At 33.6% G+C, this 26,288-nt stretch overlaps 1 protein-coding gene across 1 annotated transcript; it reads left to right on the top strand.

Moving 5' to 3' along the window:
- The first annotated feature begins 1,755 nt into the window (after nt 1-1,755).
- On the top strand, nt 1,756-24,636 carry LOC120332836 (uncharacterized). The gene is made up of 11 exons (XM_039400155.2): nt 1,756-1,823; nt 1,918-2,113; nt 2,365-2,545; nt 2,731-2,901; nt 3,085-3,245; nt 3,322-3,532; nt 3,901-4,025; nt 4,495-4,699; nt 23,414-23,720; nt 23,999-24,309; nt 24,468-24,636. Exons 1-11 carry the CDS (start codon nt 1,788-1,790, stop codon nt 24,526-24,528), a joined length of 1,965 nt encoding a protein of 654 aa, XP_039256089.2. The 5' UTR covers nt 1,756-1,787; the 3' UTR covers nt 24,529-24,636.
- The last annotated feature ends 1,652 nt before the right edge of the window (nt 24,637-26,288 follow it).

Below are 26,288 nucleotides of genomic sequence, written 5' to 3'. Positions count from 1 at the left end.
CGGCGATCTCTACTAACTTGGTGCTTCCAAATCTACCGTACTGGTACTCTTGATTGGTATTTGTCTCCATATATTTGAGTATTGCTCTCCTGTTTTATTGACATCTTAACCTCCTCTGATTTGGTAAATTTGAGTTTCCTATTCTTGTCGGAAACAGTTTGATTAAGTAAGAAGTATCAAATACAAAGAAGTATCAGATGTTTCCTGATTTTTCACTCTTTGCTAGTTTATCCTGGCAATACAAATCGATACTCAGATTGTCAGTTATTATTAGTCGTCTAAAAAAAATTTACAAAGAATTTTTCACATCAGTACCATAATAGTAACACGATAATCGGAAAAATATGTTTTGGTCATATAATAAATAATGTAAGTTGGTCTGTGTGACAAAATGCGTATTCATTTGGCGTTTCTTTGACAACCGTGTTTCCCCGAAAATAAGACCTATTCTGAATTATATCGTTAATTAAGGGAAAAATTTCACAATCGCAACAATGATAGAATTGAATGAAATAAAGTGAAATAATTTCGCGTTAAATTTCAAGTAAAAGTAATCAAAACTATCTCTCTTAAGATTACAAGATTTTTTGAATAACCTTTTTTGGTAGACTAATTAAATAGAACGAGACTGTTAAACTGTGGGCAGTTAAATATTTTGAATCTGAATGATGATTATAAATGTGTACCCCAGCTGGTAATTGCTTTATTTATTTTTGCCATGGTGAAGTATAGACAGTATTTTTCTGAGTCCGGGGTCAAGGGAATTTCCATAGATAAATTAGATAAATAAGTAGATAAAGATAGATAAATATCAATGTACTCTACAGAATATATTATTGATGAGAAAAAGTTTCTAATGTTCCTATGCATTGAAAGGATGCAAAAAGTAAACGGAGTTTTAAACGGCGCATGGCTGTGGGATATATGGATTTTTAAATATATATACGTCACATGTACGTACAGAACATTTATGTAGCCATGGCTATGTACACATAAAACATTCGTGAAACCTTTTAAATGATGATATTAAGTATAATAAATTCACAAACGACATATTCGACATATTCACCATATCTAGTTCATATCTGGATAGAGATTTATAATATATAACGAAATGAAGAGTCTTGAAATCTATATATATCTATATATATAAATCTATACAATCATTATTTGATTCCCAGATACTGTTTGTCACGGGCTACCTTAGATTCTATACCTCACTTTTGGTCTCTTGAATTGCTATATTATAACTCTTTTTTGAGACTTACTGTGAATCTGATTGTCATATCAGGTATTTTATGTATTTATTGCGTTATTTTTGTTTTGCTTATGTTTATTTGTTGTGTTGTTTTTATATGGACCACAGCGGTCTGGAGTAATAAACGAACGAATTGAACGAATTGAATATATCTATATCATTAGCTTCATGGTTTTTCGGCATGATATTCTGTGTATATTCAAATAACGAGATGCCAAGAATGAACAATTACAATGCAACGAAACAGTTGGATTCAAAACACACCGCATCACTTCAAAATGTGATGTTCTGAAGTTGCTTAGATACCACATACATAATTTAGATAAACGGCGCCAGGTCTGGGATCTAATCCTACACTTCGATGTCTTGTAATTACTATCCATGCATGTTTTGAACGACAAAATAGCAACCAGGATTTTTTTTATCGGCGCCAGTACGGTTCAAGATATTCTGTTTCGGGGTATAAATAGGCCACGGAAACATGAATCGAATCAGTCTCAACTCGAAGAACTTCGAAACAAGACACAAAATGAGGATCCTGATCTTACTTCTGGCTTGCCTGGCGGTAAGTCTATTTTACTATATCTATTTGAATTCGAATTTGGTAAAATCTTTGCTCTACAGTCTATAATATCACGCAACCTATTTACTTTATACAGATTGCCAACGCAGCCTCCTATGTTCAACATCCATGTGGTTACACTAAATATTCCATCAGGAGATTCTACGTCTTCCCTACTTCGGCATGTCTCAAGTTTCGTGTTCATTTTTCCAGCTCCTGGTTCACTACCAAATATTATTCTTCCGTGATGAGTTCTTATCCTGGAACTAAATGTGGAACAGATGATTTTCAAGGTAATAATAATTCATTTCTTCAAGACATCAATACCTTTGCATTTCAGAACGATAGATTTCTCTTTTCTCGTTTTTAATAAAAAGTTCTCTCTGTTCGCCACTCTCTTCTTTTTAAAATCTCTCTCATATTCTTTTCATTGTTTCTCTCTTCCCTTCTTTCTTTTTTTTCTCTCTCTCAGATTTGTTGACTTCCATTACCTCCATCGATTTTCAATGTAACTTCATTTCTATTTTACTTTCTTAATACACAGAAATGACCAAAATCGAATTCAAGACCAATCTTGAGAAGAAGCTGAAGTCAAAGGCAGATGCAATATTGAAGGAGATGAACGAACATTACGATACTTGGCTTGTTGATTTCAACTTGAGAATGGAGAGTTGCAAGACTAAATTTGCCGATAGAGTCAATGAATATACAAAAGAATTTTTGAAGTATTTTAAGTTAATTTTCTTTTAAACATCGGTTCAGTGCAATAATACCAAAATTAAAATCGGAAGAAAAAAAATGAATTTAAATTTTTTTTTTTTTGTAAGCCAAGTCTTGTTGGCATCGAAAATTTCTTAACGTCGAATTCTATTCAGGAAACTATTTATTTTTTTTGTATTCATATGTATAGATACGTCACTAAGGAGCGCAGAGCAGCTGTTTCGGAGAAAAAGGATAAAGCTGTATTCACATTCACAGCAAAAATCGACAAAATGGCTTCTACCACCACTACTAAATATAAATCTGCAATTCAGATGAGACACAATAAGTTGATTGTATTCCATGGAAAGATCGTCAATGCGTAAGCTAGATTATTGAACGCTTTTTTAAGTAACTTTACTGATGCAACGTAATGTTTTCTGTAATATATTAAGAAAATTTCCACTTTTGTATGTTCTGCTAATTTAAATAACAATAAAAATTCATTTAAAAACAACAAAGGTAGAATCATTTGAAATAATTTTTCTTTCATATATTAATCCAGAGCACTGAAATGCTTCCAAACTCGATCTAAGAAAATTGCTCAATTCAAGAAAGCACTTACCGGACGGATCGAAGAGTATTTTGCTCATTTCAAGAAAGTTATGAGTAAACTCAACGAGAAAAAGGTTAAAGTTTATCGCTGTCTTCTATATAAGATCCATGGTGAGTTGAAAATTATTAACGCTGCGTTTCGCTAACATTTTACATTGTTTTTTACTAATATTTTTGATTTTTTTAGGATCAAAAACTTGGGAAAAAGAAATTGTCGACGCTGTTGTGAATGAATATAAAACCAAATTAACAAACAAACTTGATGTCACTTTTAATTCCTACGCGGACAAAATTAACGGTTTCAAAGATGTGATAGTTCAAAGATACGCATGCTCTTATCAATGCACAACATACACTGGATGCTTGAACTTTTTCAAGAAGAAGTATTATAATTCATGGTAAGACTTGTCAACGTTTTAAAGAATATTTAAAGCCAATTCGAAACACCTTTTCGGTTAGTTTGATAGGAAAATTTATTAAAGTCGACTTACAATTTTTGTCTGCTGATCCACTAGCAGAATTTTAGCGGAATAAACACAACCTTAAGCTTCATTAGTATTTGTTGCAATATCAAGTATACTATGAGTACTAATCTCTCTGGCAGCTAGTCTGAGAGCTTAGTGGTTCTTTGCGAAAATTATCTGATTTCCCACTTTCAAGCAATGCCTTGTAAATATGCTTTGGCAAATTACTTGTGAGAAAAGTAAAAAGAGTTTTATTCAGACTTATTTTATTTAGACTTATTAAAAACAATATTTTATTTCAGCAAAAAACTTGGAACATGGTGGACTTTCCGATACACGAAGAAAATTCGTTGCTTCAAGTTTGCTAACTATAGATATTATGCCTGGAGGAAGCCTGAATTCAAGAAATTGAAAACTTGCAATATCGGTATTTATTGTAAAATTCAATTTTAGATTTAGATATCTTAAGCACACTAAAATTTTATAGCCAAATGCAAATGCAATTGCCAGGAAAGCTCAGCCATGATGAACATAACTTTTTTAAATTATTGTACAAAATTTCAATTTCTTTCGTTCCTACGAAACGTCTGAAATTCGGGCTTCGGAGAATTCAAATTTCGACTCTGCCTCAGAATCTTGAATCCAGAAAGTTTGAAAATTCGATTCCAGCTTCGACTCCAACAAAAACATATCAAATACCGACACAGATTCCTCACACAGACACAGACACATAGACATCGACTCCGCAGCCTTGGTCTTGAGTTAGTCCATCTATCGTCTATAACCCAATGTGCTCTGGAGATACAAAGCATTATCTATGACACACAGACACAGACTCAGCCTTGGTCTTAAGTTATCAAGCATACTCATTCTAACAAAACCTATTTTTGTCACAGAAACAGTGAACAAATCTTCCGCCAAATTCGAGGTCGATTTGACCAAGAAAGTGAAAACTGCAGTCAGCGCTGCAAAAGAAGCATACAAGACATGGGGATTGAAATGGACGGGACTTCATAAGAAATATTATGAAAAATATCAAACGATTATTACAAAAAGACATAAGTGGTTGATCAAGGCTTTGGAAGCAACATACTACGTCAGGTATAAAGTTTCACAACTCGGGCAATGTACTACAAATTTGACTTATCACCTGAATATTTCTGTTTTTTTTTTCGCTTTCCGTTGGGGTATTTCGACCGAAATTGTAAAAGCCTGATAATACTATGTATGTTCAGGACAGTGATCATTTAGAACTATCCCACGCCAGACCCCTTGAGATGCCAGCGTTTTCTATTGATAATTTAAGATTTGATGTTGCCTAATTCTCTGGTTTGCCAGTTTGCTGGTTGAAATGCGTTTACCTTGAACTGAAAAACTGACAGCGATGACCCAATCCAGTGAAACACACAGAACACAAGTTGTAGAAACGAAAACCAATGCAGCAATGTAATTTTCTTTGTAAAGATTGAAGATGGCAAACGGCAATGCAAAATTGAGATATCAGTTATTATAGCAAATGATTAACAACGTTCAGCGTACATAGCACAACAAAATCTGCAACAATATAAAATCATACATCTATATAAAGTTTGTCTGATGAAACCCATATAGGCCAGAAACCCACAAAATTTAGCATTACTAACCCTAAACTGAGATAAGCACACTTCACATCGAAAATCCTAGAAAGCAGCTGAGCAAAGCCCCGGATGTAGGACCATAATTCCAAGACCAAAATCAGTATGCCAAAATCAGTAGACCGTAAAAAATGCGATATTAGGCTAGCGTGAACATAACCGGCCCCGGGAAATTATTCAAATTTCAGGGAAACTAAGAATCATTTACCAAACACAAGCAAAGCAGCTAGCCCAAAACACTTGGCCCAAAAACGGTGTAATTATACAATTAAGCTGAATAATAGTAAAATGAAGAAAATATAAATATCAAACAACATCATTCACTACCCTCAAGTAAGCACAGCCGTCTTACATCCCGCATAGCACTAGATGTAGCAGTTCTAATTTCGACCCTACGCACCATGCCATCACCATCCGGAAAAACTTTCTCAACAATGGCCTTAGGCCAAGAACCACGCGGTAAATTCTCATTATGAACAAGAACCAGATCACCAACTTTCAGATTACGACCAGACAAGGTCCACTTCTTGCGAGACTGCAAGAGGGGCAAATACTCCTTGGTCCATCTTGACCAAAACATATCCAATAGACGTTGAACACTGCGCCAACAATCCCTATACTCGTCAGTTTTCAAAAATCGATCGGCAGGGAGGGAGGTGTCAAGACAACCATGCAAAATCGCACTGGGCGACAGGGCCGCAAAATCTCTACAATCATCGCTCAGTGGCGTGATTGGCCTATCATTCAAAATTCTCTCAACGCCTGTGAGAAATGAAATAAGGGAAAAATCTGTCAATGTTCGTCTTTCTACAAGAGCATACAAAATACGTTTAGTTAAATGAACCATCTTTTCCGTAACACCATTTTGCCAAGGGGCGGAAGGAGGACTATGTTCCCATTTAATTCCCTTCCGTGCCAATTCACCTTCAATACGGGTAGAATCCAAATTGTTCATGCCTTGAGCCAACACATTCTTTGCACCAATTAAATTTGAACCATTGTCACAATAAATAAGTGACGGAGTATTCCTACGATCAGAAAAACGAAACAAAGCATTCAAAAAGGATGGTGTATCCATCGACTCAACACACTCAATATGACAAGCTCGCGTGGCTAAACATGTAAAAATACAACCATAACGTTTCAACTCACGCCTACCGCATTTAACCTTGAGTGGGCCAAACAAATCTACTGAACATTTATCAAAAGGAGTTCGACCAGGTTCAATCCTAAATTTAGGGAGAGGTGCCATCCATTGACTACTAAACTTTGCCGAACGTAACTTGCAAACCATACATTTGGCCAATATTCGCCGAACCTCAGACTGACCTCTGAGGATCCAAAACTTTCCTCTTAGAGCAGATAATGTATGCAAAGTACCACAATGACCCTCCCTGCAATGATACATATGTACAATCAACTCAGTGACATGATGACTTTGAGGCAGAATAATTGGGTACCTCTGACTGTAAGGCAAATTGGAATGCTTCAGTCGTCCACCAACTCGCCACACATGACAATTTTCATCAAAAAATGGATTCAACTTCAACAATAACTTCGAAGAATTACTCATGGATGGTTTCAAATTGCTACTTGAAGGGGGAGAACTATCATTCACTCGGGAACCCAACTGCAACAAACTAGGCGAGATGGAATCCAACTGAACCAGACTCATCACATTATGCATAGCAAATTCCAACTCATCAACACTCAAGTTTCCCACAGGCGGTCTTGGACCACTGCGAAACTTCCATTTCATGTATGCTTTAAAACGGAGCAACCACCCAACACTTTGGCACAATTTTTCGAAACAAGAGAAGCGTTTGAGCAAATCAAAAACAGAGGCAAATTCATTAGAACTTGTAGAGACAAAATTAATTTTAACCTCAGAGGCAAAATTATCGTCACATTTCACAGAACAAGGTTTGGGCCAATGAGAGCGATCTAATTTCAAAAATTCTGGGCCGGCAAACCAAACAGACATTTTTGGTAGTTGTTTGGGCATAACTCCTCGAGATAGAACATCCGCAGGATTCAATTCAGAGCTCACATGAAACCAAGATTCAACTTTAGACAATGAATGAATTAGGGCAATACGATTAGAGACAAAAATTTTAAACCTTTCAGAGCGATTATTAATCATTTGCAAAACAGACATACTATCGGTCCAAAAATAGTAGGAACACATCTCATAGTCCAATTCTCTTTTGATGGACTGGGACAACTCAGCAGCAACGACAGCTGACATCAATTCTAAGCGGACAACCGTGATAGGTCGCTTAGGTGTAATTCTTGTTAAACTTTTCACAAATGAAACATGAACAGAACCATTAGCATCTATGAAACGTAAATACGCAACCGCACCATAACCATCTTGAGAGGCATCACAAAAACAATGCAATTGTATATCAATTGGCGTAAAACCAGGTGGCTTGTAACATCTAGGGACTGAAACATCATTCAAGATTGGCAACTGTGAAACCCAATTCTCCCATCGAACCTTATGACTATGACAAATAGTATCATCCCATGAAAAATCCTCACTAGACAAATCTTGCAATATACGCTTAGCAGGCAAAACAAAAGGTGAGACTAGGCCAAGTGGATCAAAAATAGACGAAACAGCACTCAAAATACCCCTACGAGTTGCTTGCTTTGGTTCAATATCCACACACACTTTCAGTTCATCCGGCCCCATATTCCATTTCACACCAAGGGCGTGGTGAACACCAGACCCATTCAAATCCAAACATTTCAGTGAGGGAGCAAGTTCCGAATTAGGAATTGATGAATTAACTTCACTTGAATTACTAGCAAATTTTGTCATATGAAACCCCTTTGTTTCAGTCAATTCACACAATTGATTTATCAAACTAATAGCTTTCTCAGACGACTCGCAACTTTTCAAAACATCATCAACATACATATTTCTCTCAAGTGTTTGAACAGTGTCAAAATCAGCACCACTCAAATTATCATCAGCAACCTTTCTCACAGCAAATGTAGCAACACAAGGACTAGACACACAACCAAAAAAATGAGACGACATTCTATACTCAAGGACAGGTTTTGTCATGTCACCATCCTCAAACCACAAAAAACGCATGGAATCACGGTCAATAGAACTCACTTTAACTCGGTGGAACATATGCTTGATGTCACCAGTGAACGCAATGGGTTCTTGACGGAAACGCAACAAAACACCCAATAGGCCATTATTCAAGTCGGGACCCAAAAGAAGGTTCTGGTTCAGAGAAGTGCCTTGGAAGACACTGCTACCATCAAAAACTATTCTAAATTTTCCCGATGTGATCACAGCATGATGGCAAATATAAAAAGTTCTATCAGTATGTGAAAAAGCATCAGGGCATAATTCGGCATAACCATTTTCAATATACTCATTCATTTTAGACCTATACATACAGAAAAAATCATTATCAGTTTCAAAACGACGTTTCAGAGACCTTAATCTGGTCTCTGCCATTCTTTTATTGTTGGGAAGTTTGACGTTGTCACTCTTCCACGGGAGTCCTATTTGCAAACGACCATCAACAGTGGTGGTCGTTTTTTCCATAATTTCAAGAGCTCTCTTGTCATTGACAGACAAACCAGTTAAACATGGGTCACAATTAATATCAGCAAATTCATGGGCACAAACTTTACACATTGGAGCACTGAAACTATCACAATCATTGACAATAGGATTGGAAATATGAAAAACACAATTAGCATTAGAAAATGAATCGCACACTTCTTCGGTTTCTGAGTTTCCATGCAGAATATCCGGACCAAACAGTGTCCAACCAAAAATTGTATGACATGCTGTAGGAGCATTGTCATCGCCTTGCAAATATTCTGTTGGTGGATATCTGGAAAGAACATCAGCACCGATCAAAAGATCAATGTTATCAGCATTCAAGTTACAAAACTTCAAATTAGACAAATGTGGATATTTTGCAGTAATATCATTGCTTGGTAAAGAACCTCTTAAATCGGGAAGAGCGTCTAAAGCTAAAACATTATCTAATCTCACAACCGTTGATTCCCCAATTCCCTGTACTTTGAGGTTTACCCTGTGGCCAATATGTTGCCTTGAGTCATTTATACCATTAATCAAACAAGATTCAGAAGAACCAGAAATATTCATTCTATCTAATAAAGACTTGGAACAAAATGAGCGAGTAGCTCCATGATCGAGAAAGGCATACACTTCAATTGATTTTTTCATGTCATTGAGAAATACCCTAACAGGTGCAACTTGAAGTCTAACATAGCAAACATTTTTATTGACTGAAAGAGATGAAAAAATGCTATTACCGGCCCCATGTACTGTCGCAGGGACTGACTGATTATTTCTGTTCACATGACCAATATGGAGCAACGTATGATGACGAGCACCACATCCTTCAGCCCTGCATCTACTTTGCGAAGGGCAACTACCAACCATATGGTTGGGCTTTAGACAGTTATAGCATAAACGTTGAACGCGAGCAAAATTTCGACGAGACTCAACAGGCTCCACCATGAATTTTTCACATTTATATATGGAGTGATAGTCTTTACAAAACAAGCATTCTGGAAGTGTAGAGCTGGGAACGGCATCGGATGCTTCAAGTTGATCGTCAACGGATGACGAAACTGCAGTGTAAATTGCATCCCTTGTTCGATTCTTAGCAATTTTATCAGATACCCGAGCAGCATTTTTCATGTAAGACGCTACACAACAGTCAGATGTAATCCGAGCTACTCTGCAAGCAAAGTCTACCAAAGTAGCAAATGTTGACCTTTTTGAAGAAGCTAAGAGCTCCGCAAAATACATTCGTTGAAGATCTTCTGGCAAACGTGCAAAAATTCTAGTTAGAAATTCACTTAAATCCATTGCATTTGGCTTTTTCCATGCCTTTAAAACTGCAAGGCATGTTTTCAATTCAGAAGCATATTCCCGCAATGCAGACAGATCATTCATCTTTAGTACACGGCCCTCAGTTAAACTCTTACGATAAGCTTCAATAACTTGATCGTGGCGACCAAATTCCTCTTTTAGGCCATTCAAAGCAGAATAATATGCAGTTTCTATATCTTCTTCATAAGTAAAACGCTTAATAACCCTTTTAGCGTCACCAATGCATGCACGTTCTAATTGTTGAAATTTAGTGCGAAAATCGTATGCCTGGCCTTCTATCAAATTTTCGAAAGATTTCATGAATGAAAAATAGTTCAAAGGGTCACCATCAAATGATAATGGCTCAGCACGAGGAAGTGAAAAGCCTTGCTGCATCGCTTGAGTCAATTTGTATAGATGTTCAGAGAATTGCGTTTCAGCCTTACTCTTTGAATTGTCAACATTTTTGCCTGGACTAACCGTTTGATTGGGTCTAGAAACATTTCCCAGAAAATGAACTTTTTCCTGAACTGACATTTCCGGTGATGTAGAATTGAACTCTTCAGGAAACCTATTCTTACATAATCTTCTTTTGACATTTGAGGAACCAACAGCCACAGGCCTCTGAGCATCTCCCAAAGCTGTATTGGCCAAGTCAACAGACTTCCAACCATCACTAGATTCCACATCAGCCATAAGAGCAGCTTCCTTACAATCTTGTTCAAGCCGAAATCTTTGCAATTCAGCAGCTTTTCTTCTCTCTGCTTCTAACAGCTCAGATTTCAGTTTCTCTTCCTGATCAAATTGCTCCAACTTGAGTTGAGCCATCTTTAGATTGTATTCTGCACGCACAGACTCATTAGAAATAACAGAATGAGCTGAACCAGTTGAGCCTGCATCGTCATGCTTAGCAACTGGTGTTCCAGAGGAGATCACATGTTGCAATTGCGGTGCAGAATCTTCAGCCATTGTTATATACGATATAGTTTTAAATTCTTTAGTTAAACTTGTACTTCGTTGTTAATTTAATGTTCAGGACAGTGATCATTTAGAACTATCCCACGCCAGACCCCTTGAGATGCCAGCGTTTTCTATTGATAATTTAAGATTTGATGTTGCCTATTTCTCTGGTTTGCCAGTTTGCTGGTTGAAATGCGTTTACCTTGAACTGAAAAACTGACAGCGATGACCCAATCCAGTGAAACACACAGAACACAAGTTGTAGAAACGAAAACCAATGCAGCAATGTAATTTTCTTTGTAAAGATTGAAGATGGCAAACGGCAATGCAAAATTGAGATATCAGTTATTAACCAAAGTTACCCCAGCCCACACTCGCTCAGCCCACACTCAGCCTGACGTCAAGGGGTTAACCAACTATTTTACTGACTTTATAAACGTAATTACATAAAAACTTGGTGACTCTGACAATATAGAGACCATATCTGATATACACAACGCAAATACAATACCAAGCACGGCCCAGTTACCCCTCGCATGGCCTGACAAAAACGAGTGTGGGCCAGCGTCACACGAGTGTGGGCTAGCGTCACACGAGTGTGGGCTGGCATCCCACGAGTGTGGGCTAGCGTCACACGAGTGTGGGCTGACGTTCTGTCAATGTTTCACCGTAAGTTAAGGCATCCTAAACGTTCACAGATTACTAAATTACATATATCCATGTTTAACTCAGCGCCAGAACCTCTGAAAGTCCGGCAATTGATGGCACAAAATAGCCACAATTGCCGGGAAAATAAATCGAAATCAGCTGAACAATGATATCTCTAATCACTGTTGCCAGATATATAGGTGGACAAGCATGAATTCACAGGAAGGTTTCACAACAAAAAAAAATTATATCTCAGCGAAATACCAAACCTATTCATTTCCATCAATAAGAATGAGATATGAACAAATCGAATCTGATTTGCACAAATACATCTTTTAAAATAAAGTTGAACAAGCAAATTAAGTAACATTTACCCAAAGAGATACATTGTCTTGATGGCTTTGAAGTCTGATTTCGGCACTTCTAATACTTTGTACGCCATGAAATCGACTTATTACATTATATATCCAATTATCCAACAAATAACAAAAAATTTAAAAATTCTACCGGGGGGAAAGACTTTAAAATAAAAAAAGAATGTACCTATGTCTAAAGATAATCCTATTTCCCGACAATGGTATTTTATGACAAAATGCAACAGAGAATTGAAACTTTTCTATTAATTTGTACATCACGAAATTTGTTTAATATATTATATAGTGAATTATCTTACAAATACTAAAAAATAAAAAAAATTTACCTGGGGGAAAGACTTTAAAATGAAAACCGGAATCTACCTATATCTGACGATAATCATAATTCCCGATAATAGTAATTTATTACAAAATGCAACTAGAAATTGAAATTTTTCTATTTGTTTATACATCACGAAATTTGCTTATTATATTACATAATGAATTATCTTACAAATATCGAATATTGAAAAAATTCTACCGGGGGGAAAGACTTTAAAATAAAACCGGAATCTACCTATGTCTAACGATAATCATATTTCCCGATAATGGTATTTTATGACAAAATGCAACAAGGAATTGAAACTTTTGTATTTGTTTGTACATCATGAAATTTGCTTACTATATTATATAGTGAATTATCTTTCACATATTGAAAAATAAAAAAATTCTACCGGGGGGAAAGACTTTAAAATAAAACCGGAATCTACCTATGTCTAACCATAATCATATTTCCCGATAATGGTATTTTATGACAAAATGTAACAAGGAATTGAAACTTTTCTATTTGTTTGTACATCACCAAATTTGCTTATTATATTATATAATGAATTATCTTACAAATATCAAATATTGAAAAAATTCTACCGAGGGGAAAGACTTTAAAATTAAACCGGAATCTACCTATGTCTAACGATAATCACAATTCCCGATAATGGTATTTTATGACAAAATGCAACAAGGAATTGAAACTTTTCTATCAATTTGAACATCACGAAATTTGCCTATTATATAAAATAGTGAATCATCTTATAAATACTGAAAAATAAAAAAATTCTACCGGGGGGAAAGACTTTCAAATAAAACCGAAATCTACTTATGTCCAACGGTAATTCTATTTCCCGACAATGGTATTTTATTACAAAATGCAACAAGGAATTGAATCTTTTCTATCAATTTGTACATCACGAAATTTGCCTATTATATAAAATAGTAACTCGTCTTATAAATACTGAAAAATAAAAAAATTCTACCGGGGGAAAGACTTTAAAATAAAACCGGAATCTACCTATGTCTAACGATAATCATAATTCCCGATAATGGTATTTTATGACAAAATGCAACAAGGAATTGAAACTTTTCTATCAATTTGTACATCACGAAATTTGCCTATTATATAGAATAGTGACTCATCTTATAAATACTAAAAAATGAAAAAATTCTACCGGGGGGAAAGACTTAAAAATAAAACCGGAATCTACCTATGTCTAACGATAATCATATTTCCCGATAATGGTATTTTATGACAAAATGCAACAAGGAATTGAACTTTTTCTATTTGTTTGTACATCACGAAATTTGCTTATTATATTATATAATGAATTATCTTACAAATATCGAATATTGAAAAAATTCTACCGGGGGGAAAGACTTTAAAATAAAACCGGAATCTACCTATGTCTAACGATAATCATATTTCCCGATAATGGTATTTTATGACAAAATGCAACAAGGAATTGAAACTTTTCTATTTGTTTGTACATCACGAAATTTGCTTACTATATTATATAGTGAATTATCTTCCACATATTGAAAAATAAAAAAATTCTACCGGGGGTAAAAACTTTAAAATAAAACCGGAATCTATCTATGTCTAACGATAATCATATTTCCCGATAATTGTATTTTATGACAAAATGTAACAAGGAATTGAAACTTTTCTATTTGTTTGTACATCACGAAATTTGCTTATTATATTACATAATGAATTATCTTACAAATATCGAATATTGAAAAAATTCTACCGGGGGGAAAGACTTTAAAATAAAACCGGAATCTACCTATGTCTAACGATAATCATATTTCCCGATAATGGTATTTTATGACAAAATGCAACAAGGAATTGAAACTTTTGTATTTGTTTGTACATCATGAAATTTGCTTACTATATTATATAGTGAATTATCTTTCACATATTGAAAAATAAAAAAATTCTACCGGGGGGAAAGACTTTAAAATAAAACCGGAATCTACCTATGTCTAACCATAATCATATTTCCCGATAATGGTATTTTATGACAAAATGTAACAAGGAATTGAAACTTTTCTATTTGTTTGTACATCACCAAATTTGCTTATTATATTATATAATGAATTATCTTACAAATATCAAATATTGAAAAAATTCTACCGAGGGGAAAGACTTTAAAATTAAACCGGAATCTACCTATGTCTAACGATAATCACAATTCCCGATAATGGTATTTTATGACAAAATGCAACAAGGAATTGAAACTTTTCTATCAATTTGTACATCACGAAATTTGCCTATTATATAAAATAGTGAATCATCTTATAAATACTGAAAAATAAAAAAATTCTACCGGGGGGAAAGACTTTCAAATAAAACCGAAATCTACTTATGTCCAACGATAATTCTATTTCCCGACAATGGTATTTTATTACAAAATGCAACAAGGAATTGAATCTTTTCTATCAATTTGTACATCACGAAATTTGCCTATTATATAAAATAGTAACTCATCTTATAAATACTGAAAAATAAAAAAATTCTACCGGGGGAAAGACTTTAAAATAAAACCGGAATCTACCTATGTCTAACAATAATCATAATTCCCGATAATGGTATTTTATGACAAAATGCAACAAGGAATTGAAACTTTTCTATCAATTTGTACATCACGAAATTTGCCTATTATATAGAATAGTGACTCATCTTATAAATACTAAAAAATGAAAAAATTCTACCGGGGGGAAAGACTTAAAAATAAAACCGGAATCTACCTATGTCTAACGATAATCATATTTCCCGATAATGGTATTTTATGACAAAATGCAACAAGGAATTGAACTTTTTCTATTTGTTTGTACATCACGAAATTTGCTTATTATATTATATAATGAATTATCTTACAAATATCGAATATTGAAAAAATTCTACCGGGGGGAAAGACTTTAAAATAAAACCGGAATCTACCTATGTCTAACGATAATCATATTTCCCGATAATGGTATTTTATGACAAAATGCAACAAGGAATTGAAACTTTTCTATTTGTTTGTACATCACGAAATTTGCTTACTATATTATATAGTGAATTATCTTTCACATATTGAAAAATAAAAAAATTCTACCGGGGGTAAAGACTTTAAAATAAAACCGGAATCTATCTATGTCTAACGATAATCATATTTCCCGATAATTGTATTTTATGACAAAATGTAACAAGGAATTGATATGGATCTGGCAATGTATATCTGAAACTGTAATTCCCAATTATTTTTCGATTTCTCACATAAAAATATGCAAACTAAATTTTTCATAACGTTATAAATTTATTGGCCGGTGAGTTGGAGAGATTTGGTAAGAGTGGAGTTGGGTGATATCTTTGCTGTAATAACGCTATGATTGTTTAGTGATTTCTAATTTTTATCGGCGTCTCCATTTTCATATCAAGACAGGAAAACATATGTTACCGTCAAGCCAAGGCACAATTACATATTAAATTATACAATATAATTTGCACCACCTACCTAAGAGTGATATGCCTGGGGTTTTATAGTATATATAGCTTGATATACATTTGGCATTATCGATATTTTGTGTCCAGCATCGCGGTGTGAAACACTTTTTGGGAAACTATATTTACCTATTATGGCCAACTTGAACTCATATTAATTTGTCTTGATGAAAATCAAATTTGGATCAGACATATTTCTTACTCTTGGATAATCTACTTTGGATTTGTTGCATATTCTTTAGATATATTGTAGCGTTATTGCATTGCACTGATATCTGCGCCAAATGAGGGCGAATAAATTTTGAGGTTTTTTTTTTAGTTTGATATTGTCATTTTACTTATCGTGTGGTAATAAATACACTCTATAAATCCTGTTGCATTTGATTTGAATATTTCTAACGCTAATGTCACGATTGTTTAAAGAGACTTAAAAAGGTCATGAGACCAATACGACGACTCCTTTAGAACAGCAAATTAGCAAGGGTAATGGTCGTTGAAGGAGAACCCTTGGTTTCGTCTTCATTAGCATTATGGGTAGCTGTTTCGTGTTGAACTATTTATGAGAGGTTAAGTTAAAATAATTCAGTATGAACAGCACTTGCTGTAGGTGAGAACCGTCAGAATCAGATCAAGTTTAAGCAAGACTCTTGAAGATGATGCTAATAAGGTTTCACGAATTATACAAAATTGTTTTTGTATCAAGATTTATGTTTTTATCGTTTGGTGATAACAACTGTTAAGAATTGGTTCAAAATCGCTTGAATGATTTACAATTTGCTATGAATTGTCAAAAATTACACAACGCAATGGTTTCCGAATATTATTCTCTACAAATGCTTGTTTAATAAAGGGAACTTTTCATTACAAGAGATTTGAGCGGTTGTTTTTCCGGGTAGGGAGTGGCTAATCTGCTTTCGGCCGTGATCGACTGAAATCTTCTAAATAGGTCGCGATCGACTGATCGCTAATACACATATACGAATTCATTCGTATTCACTGAATATGGTTCCATCACATTTGAACCACGTACATCTAAACCCACGACAATTGCACCTGCATACTATTGCACCTACGGAAATTTTTTATGTTTTACGGATATTTGAACCCATACTAACCCTAACTAACCCATGGGTTTTAGCATTCGCATATAGATTGAACCCGCGGATATACACATGCGTTCAAATGTACATGGTTCAAATGTACGTGGGTTCAAATGTACGGTCACCACTGAATATACATATGACTGCACACACGCATACAAAAACTCGGTCCTTTCGTAGTATGTTTACCAAGATGGCGCAAAACCTGAACATAGTATGTGAGTCAGATTGTGCGCCATCTTGGTGAACGAACATATTACGGGACCGCCAAATATTCTACCAATAACCACAGTACTGTGCGCGCATTCATTATGAAACCACCACAAGAATATAGGAAATGGAAATATAGGTAAATTTCGATTTTTTTTTAAAGTCTTTCCCCGGGAGAATTTTTTGATATTTGTGAGATAATTCACTATATATTAGAATAAGTAAATTTCGTGATGTACAAATTAATAGCAATATTTCAATTTACTGTTCCATTTTGATTTGACATAAAACACCATTATCGGGAAAGAGGATCATCGTTAGACATAGGTAGATTCCGGTTTTATTTTAAAGTCTTTCCCCCTGGTAAATTTTTTTTATTTTTCAGTATTTGTAAGATAATTCACTATATAATATATTAAGCAAATTTCGTGATGTACAAATTAATAGAAAAATTTCAATTCCTTGTTGCATTTTGTCATAAAATACCATTATCGGGAAATATGATTATCGTTAGACATAGGTAGATTCCGGTTTTGTTTTAAAGTCTTTCCTCCCGGTAGAATTTTTTTATTTTTCAATATGTGAAAGATAATTCACTATATAATATAATAAGCAAATTTGGTGATGTACAAACAAATAGAAAAGTTTCAATTTCTTGTTGCATTTTGTCATAAAATACCATTATCGGGAATTATGATTATCGTTAGACATAGGTAGATTCCGGTTTTATTTTAAAGTCTTTCCCCCCGGTAGAATTTTTTTATTTTTCAGTATTTATAAGATGAGTCAATATTTTATATAATAGGCAAATTTTGTGATGTACAAAATGATAGAAAAGTTTCAATTCCTTGTTGCATTTTGTCATAAAATACCATTATCCGGAAATATGATTATCGTTAGACATAGGTAGATTCCGGTTTTATTTTAAAGTCTTTCCCCCCGGTAGAATTTTTTTATTTTTCAATATTTGTAAGATGAGTCAATATTTTATATAATAGGCAAATTTCGTGATGTACAAATTGATAGAAAAGTTTCAATTCCTTGTTGCATTTTGTCAAAAAATACCATTATCGGGAAATATGATTATCGTTAGACATAGGTAGATTCCGGTTTTATTTTAAAGTCTTTCCCCCTGGTAGAATTTTTTTATTTTTCAGTATTTATAAGATGAGTCAATATTTTATATAATAGGCAAATTTCGTGATGTACAAAATGATAGAAAAGTTTCAATTCCTTGTTGCATTTTGTCATAAAATACCATTATCCGGAAATATGATTATCGTCAGACATAGGTAGATTCCGGTTTTAATTTTAAAGTCTTTCCTCCCGGTAGAATTTTTTTATTTTTCAATATGTGAAAGATAATTCACTATATAATATAATAAGCAAATTTGGTGATGTACAAACAAATAGAAAAGTTTCAATTCCTTGTTGCATTTTGTCATAAAATACCATTATCGGGAATTATGATTATCGTTAGACATAGGTAGATTCCGGTTTTATTTTAAAGTCTTTCCCCCCGGTAGAATTTTTTTATTTTTCAGTATTTATAAGATGAGTCAATATTTTATATAATAGGCAAATTTCGTGATGTACAAAATGATAGAAAAGTTTCAATTCCTTGTTGCATTTTGTCATAAAATACCATTATCGGGAAATATGATTATCGTTAGACATAGGTAGATTCCGGTTTTATTTTAAAGTCTTTCCCCCCGGTAGAATTTTTTTATTTTTCAGTATTTATAAGATGAGTCAATATTTTATATAATAGGCAAATTTCGTGATGTACAAAATGATAGAAAAGTTTCAATTCCTTGTTGCATTTTGTCATAAAATACCATTATCCGGAAATATGATTATCGTTAGACATAGGTAGATTCCGGTTTTAATTTTAAAGTCTTTCCTCCCGGTAGAATTTTTTTATTTTTCAATATGTGAAAGATAATTCACTATATAATATAATAAGCAAATTTGGTGATGTACAAACAAATAGAAAAGTTTCAATTCCTTGTTGCATTTTGTCATAAAATACCATTATCGGGAATTATGATTATCGTTAGACATAGGTAGATTCCGGTTTTATTTTAAAGTCTTTCCCCCCGGTAGAATTTTTTTATTTTTCAGTATTTATAAGATGAGTCAATATTTTATATAATAGGCAAATTTCGTGATGTACAAAATGATAGAAAAGTTTCAATTTCTTGTTGCATTTTGTCATAAAATACCATTATCCGGAAATATGATTATCGTTAGACATAGGTAGATTCCGGTTTTATTTTAAAGTCTTTCCCCCCGGTAGAATTTTTTTATTTTTCAATATTTGTAAGATGAGTCAATATTTTATATAATAGGCAAATTTCGTGATGTACAAATTGATAGAAAAGTTTCAATTCCTTGTTGCATTTTGTCAAAAAATACCATTATCGGGAAATATGATTATCGTTAGACATAGGTAGATTCCGGTTTTATTTTAAAGTCTTTCCCCCGGTAGAATTTTTTTATTTTTCAGTATTTATAAGATGAGTCAATATTTTATATAATAGGCAAATTTCGTGATGTACAAAATGATAGAAAAGTTTCAATTCCTCGTTGCATTTTGTCATAAAATACCATTATCCGGAAATATGATTATCGTTAGACATAGGTAGATTCCGGTTTTAATTTTAAAGTCTTTCCTCCCGGTAGAATTTTTTTATTTTTCAATATGTGAAAGATAATTCACTATATAATATAATAAGCAAATTTGGTGATGTACAAACAAATAGAAAAGTTTCAATTCCTTGTTGCATTTTGTCATAAAATACCATTATCGGGAATTATGATTATCGTTAGACATAGGTAGATTCCGGTTTTATTTTAAAGTCTTTCCCCCCGGTAGAATTTTTTTATTTTTCAGTATTCATAAGATGAGTCAATATTTTATATAATAGGCAAATTTCGTGATGTACAAAATGATAGAAAAGTTTCAATTCCTTGTTGCATTTTGTCATAAAATACCATTATCCGGAAATATGATTATCGTTAGACATAGGTAGATTCCGGTTTTATTTTAAAGTCTTTCCCCCCGGTAGAATTTTTTTATTTTTCAATATTTGTAAGATGAGTCAATATTTTATATAATAGGCAAATTTCGTGATGTACAAATTGATAGAAAAGTTTCAATTCCTTGTTGCATTTTGTCAAAAAATACCATTATCGGGAAATATGATTATCGTTAGACATAGGTAGATTCCGGTTTTATTTTAAAGTCTTTCCCCCCGGTAGAATTTTTTTATTTTCCAGTATTTATAAGATGAGTCAATATTTTATATAATAGGCAAATTTCGTGATGTACAAAATGATAGAAAATTTTCAATTCCTTGTTGCATTTTGTCATAAAATACCATTATCCGGAAATATGATTATCGTTAGACATAGGTAGATTCCGGTTTTATTTTAAAGTCTTTCCCCCCGGTAGAATTTTTTTATTTTTCAGTATTTATAAGATGAGTCAATATTTTATATAATCGGCAATTTTCGTGATGTACAAAATGATAGAAAAGTTTCAATTCCTTGTTGCATTTTGTCATAAAATACCATTATCCGGAAATATGATTATCGTTAGACATAGGTAGATTCCGGTATTATTTTGAAGTCTTTCGTTGCATTTTGTCATAAAATACCATTATCGGGAAATATGATTATGGTTAGACATAGGTAGATTCCGGTTTTAATTTTAAAGTCTTTCCCCCCGGTAGAATTTTTTTATTTTTTAATATGTGAAAGATAATTCACTATATAATATAGTAAGCAAATTTCATGATGTACAAACAAATAGAAAAGTTTCAATTCCTTGTTGCATTTTGTCATAAAATACCATTATCGGGAAATATGATTATCGTTAGACATAGGTAGATTCCGGTTTTATTTTAAAGTCTTTCCCCCCTGTAGAATTTTTTCAATATTCGATATTTGTAAGATAATTCATTATGTAATATATTAAGCAAATTTCGTGATGTACAAACAAATAGAAAAATTTCAATTTCTAGTTGCATTTTGTAATAAATTACTATTATCGGGAATTATGATTATCGTCAGATATAGGTAGATTCCGGTTTTATTTTAAAGTCTTTCCCCCAGGTAAATTTTTTTTTATTTTTAGTATTTGTAAGATAATTCACTATATAATATATTAAACAAATTTCGTGATGTACAAATTAATAGAAAAGTTTCAATTCTCTGTTGCATTTTGTCATAAAATACCATTGTCGGGAATTGTGATTATCGTTAGACATAGGTAGATTCCGGTTTTATTTTAAAGTCTTCCCCCCCGGTAGAATTTTTTCAATATTTGATATTTGTAAGATAATTCATTATATAATATAATAAGCAAATTTGGTGATGTACAAACAAATAGAAAAGTTTCAATTCCTTGTTACATTTTGTCATAAAATACCAATATCGGGAAATATGATTATGGTTAGACATAGGTAGATTCCGGTTTTAATTTTAAAGTCTTTCCCCCCGGTAGAATTTTTTTATTTTTCAATATGTGAAAGATAATTCACTATATAATATAGTAAGCAAATTTCATGATGTACAAACAAATAGAAAAGTTTCAATTCCTTGTTGCATTTTGTCATAAAATACCATTATCGGGAAATATGATTATCGTTAGACATAGGTAGATTCCGGTTTTATTTTAAAGTCTTTCCCCCCGGTAGAATTTTTTCAATATTCGATATTTGTAAGATAATTCATTATGTAATATAATAAGCAAATTTCGTGATGTACAAACAAATAGAAAAATTTCAATTTCTAGTTGCATTTTGTAATAAATTACTATTATCGGGAATTATGATTATCGTCAGATATTGGTAGATTCCGGTTTTATTTTAAAGTCTTTCCCCCAGGTAAATTTTTTTTATTTTTTAGTATTTGTAAGATAATTCACTATATAATATATTAAACAAATTTCGTGATGTACAAATTAATAGAAAAGTTTCAATTCTCTGTTGCATTTTGTCATAAAATACCATTGTCGGGAAATAGGATTATCTTTAGACATAGGTACATTCTTTTTTTATTTTAAAGTCTTTCCCCCAGGTAGAATTTTGAAATTTTTTGTTATTTGTTGGATAATTGGATATATAATGTAATAAGTCGATTTCATGGCGTACAAAGTATTAGAAGTGCCGAAATCAGACTTCAAAGCCATCAAGACAATGTATCTCTTTGGGTAAATGTTACTTAATTTGCTTTTGAATTTGCTTGTTCAACTTTATTTTAAAAGATGTATTTGTGCAAATCAGATTCGATTTGTTCATATCTCATTCTTATTGATGGAAATGAATAGGTTTGGTATTTCGCTTAGATATAATTTTTTTTTGTTGTGAAACCTTCCTGTGAATTCATGCTTGTCCACCTATATATCTGGCAACAGTGATTAGAGATATCATTGTTCAGCTGATTTCGATTTATTTTCCCGGCAATTGTGGCTATTTTGTGCCATCAATTGCCGGACTTTCAGAGGTTCTGGCGCTGAGTTAAACATGGATATATGTAATTTAGTAATCTGTGAACGTTTAGGATGCCTTAACTTACGGTGAAACATTGTCAGAACGTCAGCCCACACTCGTGTGACGCTAGCCCACACTCGTGGGATGCCAGCCCACACTCGTGTGACGCTAGCCCACACTCGTGTGACGCTGGCCCACACTCGTTTTTGTCAGGCCATGCGAGGGGTAACTGGGCCGTGCTTGGTATTGTATTTGCGTTGTGTATATCAGATATGGTCTCTATATTGTCAGAGTCACCAAGTTTTTATGTAATTACGTTTATAAAGTCAGTAAAATAGTTGGTTAACCCCTTGACGTCAGGCTGAGTGTGGGCTGAGCGAGTGTGGGCTGGGGTAACTTTGGTAGTTATTATAGCAAACGATTAACAACGTTCAGCGTACATAGCACAACAAAATCTGCAACAATATAAAATCATACATCTATATAAAGTTTGTCTGATGAAACCCATATAGGCCAGAAACCCACAAAATTTAGCATTACTAACCCTAAACTGAGATAAGCACACTTCACATCGAAAATCCTAGAAAGCAGCTGAGCAAAGCCCCGGATGTAGGACCATAATTCCAAGACCAAAATCAGTATGCCAAAATCAGTAGACCGTAAAAAATGCGATATTAGGCTAGCGTGAACAATGTATATACTACTTTTAGGCAAGGACGCCTCTGCAAGATGGCAATATGTAAAATCGAATCATACACTATGAAACTGGCAAGTCAGAAAACTAAAGCTCTCGAATGTTACGAAAAAATGTTGGCCGATCGATTGATTACATCGGGAAAGGTTTACGTCAAAAGGATAGAAAAATACAGAAGCAATTTGAAAAAGTTAGCTGAAAAAATAACTGCTCGTTATCAAACTTGCCTCAACACAAGAACGAAGAAAATTGAGAATCATACTCAGACTTTGAATGAGAAGAAAGACAAATTGAGAGAAGCGTTGAAGAATGGTCTGGCCAAGGTGATTATATAATTAAAACTAAAAATTAAGTTTACTAATCAATGTGACGGAATTCTGAAATTTTAACTCAATCTCGTAGTCACTCATTTATTCGAATTTCAACAGTTTAAAAAATTGTTAAACAAATTATCATATCAAAAACAAGAATCGGACTATTTTAAGGAAAAGGCAAAACAAAATATCAGTACAAAAATCCCGACTTCATATATGGTCATGCTGCAACCTTTGATTTCTCGTGAATTTACTCAATTTATCGAAAAATATGGTCTTATATCCAGGTTTCTAAAATGAAGATTAATCAATACAAAAAGATGTTGGCTTTCTACTTTGGCGAAGAGTTTGACGGAGCTGTATCTGATCTCTTCGGTGCATACAAAAGCAAGGTCAACAGTCAATATCTCGCAATTCTCGATGAGTTCGACCAATACTGGAATGATATGATTCCAAAACTTGAACAACATTACGCCTGTGGATACAAATGCAATTATGCTGTCAAGTTTACTCTTCCTGTTATGAATTGCTCGTCGTTCCAGTGGAGGATTGTTTATCCAACCACATGCAGCTATAAGTTCAGTCTGAAATATTACAGGTGAGATACTTTTTAGTTCGATATATATCATGATAGCGAATCAAACCAGCAAGCTACTGTCCAGCGTTGGTCAGTGTGCTCTAAACTTTAACCTACTTGGTCGGAGTCATAAGCAATTAACAAAACAACCAGTAATTAATCATTACAAATCTTTTCAGGCATTACTATAGATACGTTCTCAAGCAGAACAAAAGTGGATGTTACATTTGGAGCAAATAATTGCAAGTGGACGGCTAATAACGACGACACATCGAAATTTTAGATAACCATAGTCTAAACTAGAAACATAGTTTTGGTGATTGTTGAAATAAATGTTGTCGCATATTACATGCGTTTTGTTAGTATTGGGTAAATGTGGGTACAGTATTACGATTGCATTTTTCATATTCCCAACGATTCTTATTCAGTGCTTCCAGCAAGATAAGGTCATCTCGTATTTGCCTCAGATATTTTAATAAAACGCTTGATATCGCCCCATGCTTCAATATATATGCAAGGGATTGACATTTTAAACAAAATCTCAATTGAGGAAAAATACAATGCAATAACATGAAATATTCACCCGGTTTATCAAAATAGCTTCATAAGAACTGCGATTTCAATACTGCGAAAAATATTCCAAATTAGCCAGCGTTCACATGCATATGAATGACGGGTTAACTATTCCCTTCGACCAATGGCCGCGGCTCGCCAAGGCGTCATATTGTCATTCCTTTCCCTGGAATATATTCAATTTCTTCCTTCAATAAGCATTCAAATTTCTATTCGGATTAGTTAGCATTTTTTGTACTTTTGTCAAATAATGAGTGCGGATAAAATCCTGTAGAAGTGAATTGAACGCATTCTCACATCTCCACTCGCGGCGCCTCGCCTCCTCACTTTTGAATACAAACAGTGGCTAGTCCATATGGTTGGATATTTCAAATTGAATTCGAATGGCCACCATCTTGTTATTTTGCGTCGACGTGAATCTCTTAGAATTAACTACACCGTTGTATTAATTCAAATATCTTCCAATTATTCGAGATTTGATATGAAAAACTTTTGATTGAATCCAGAAATTAATGGATATTCGAAAAGGACCAGCTCCATTGGTCAATAGGTCATTAGGTAATGGGATGATTTTGACATGTACACAAAATATAAATCTACCGATACTGTGCTGCATCCATACAAATATTACAATATTTTTGTTTTTATACCTTTTATCAAATGTTTGTGCAACAAACACGACTGAAAAATGATCCAAAAGATCAAGAATTTAGTTAAAAGTGCATTATAAAAACACAGAAAATTGAAAAAAAAAACGCTGAAAGATATTTTGCAGCTCTATTACAGACACTACCAAGTATTATGATGTAACATAGGAATCAACAGAAAAGATGAAGTTCAAAGATTCCAGTCCAAAACTTTGTCTGACGATATTTGGTCACTGGATAATCGCAAGACTCGTAGAGTCAATTGCAAAATACAATAAAAAATATACAATTTTTTGTAGAATATGATTTAATAAGGAATATTAGACTATCCGTATAGTAAATGTGTGAAAATATATGTTGAGCCGAAGAGGTTACAGTTACTCTATTGTTTGACAGTGTCGGTTATCCCAAAGCTTCAACTATTATAAAACGAGAATATCTGTCAGAGGCCGAAGACTTATCTATCGAAAGTTAGGGGATTCCTCAAAACAGCGCTCTTACTCCATAGTGACACCTTGTGTCTCATCACTAATTAATTAATAACTCGCTAATTATACGACATAATTCATCCAAAATCAATAGGCTTCTGGTACGACATATGATGAATGCACATTCTAAATCTGGAGCAGATTCAATCTCGATTTCGTGAGATCTCGCGTGCATCTAACAGACAGACAGACAAATACCTATCAACATACTTACCGATTAAAATCGATAAGTAACAACACACCCATACGTTGAATATTAGATGGTGATCGTTAGGACTGATGTCTTTGCATC

The sequence above is a fragment of the Styela clava genome, chromosome 13, assembly GCF_964204865.1.
Source record: "Styela clava chromosome 13, kaStyClav1.hap1.2, whole genome shotgun sequence".
In the NCBI taxonomy this organism is placed as follows: Eukaryota; Metazoa; Chordata; class Ascidiacea; order Stolidobranchia; family Styelidae; genus Styela; species Styela clava.
This window is presented reverse-complemented; position numbering and strand designations above follow the sequence as displayed.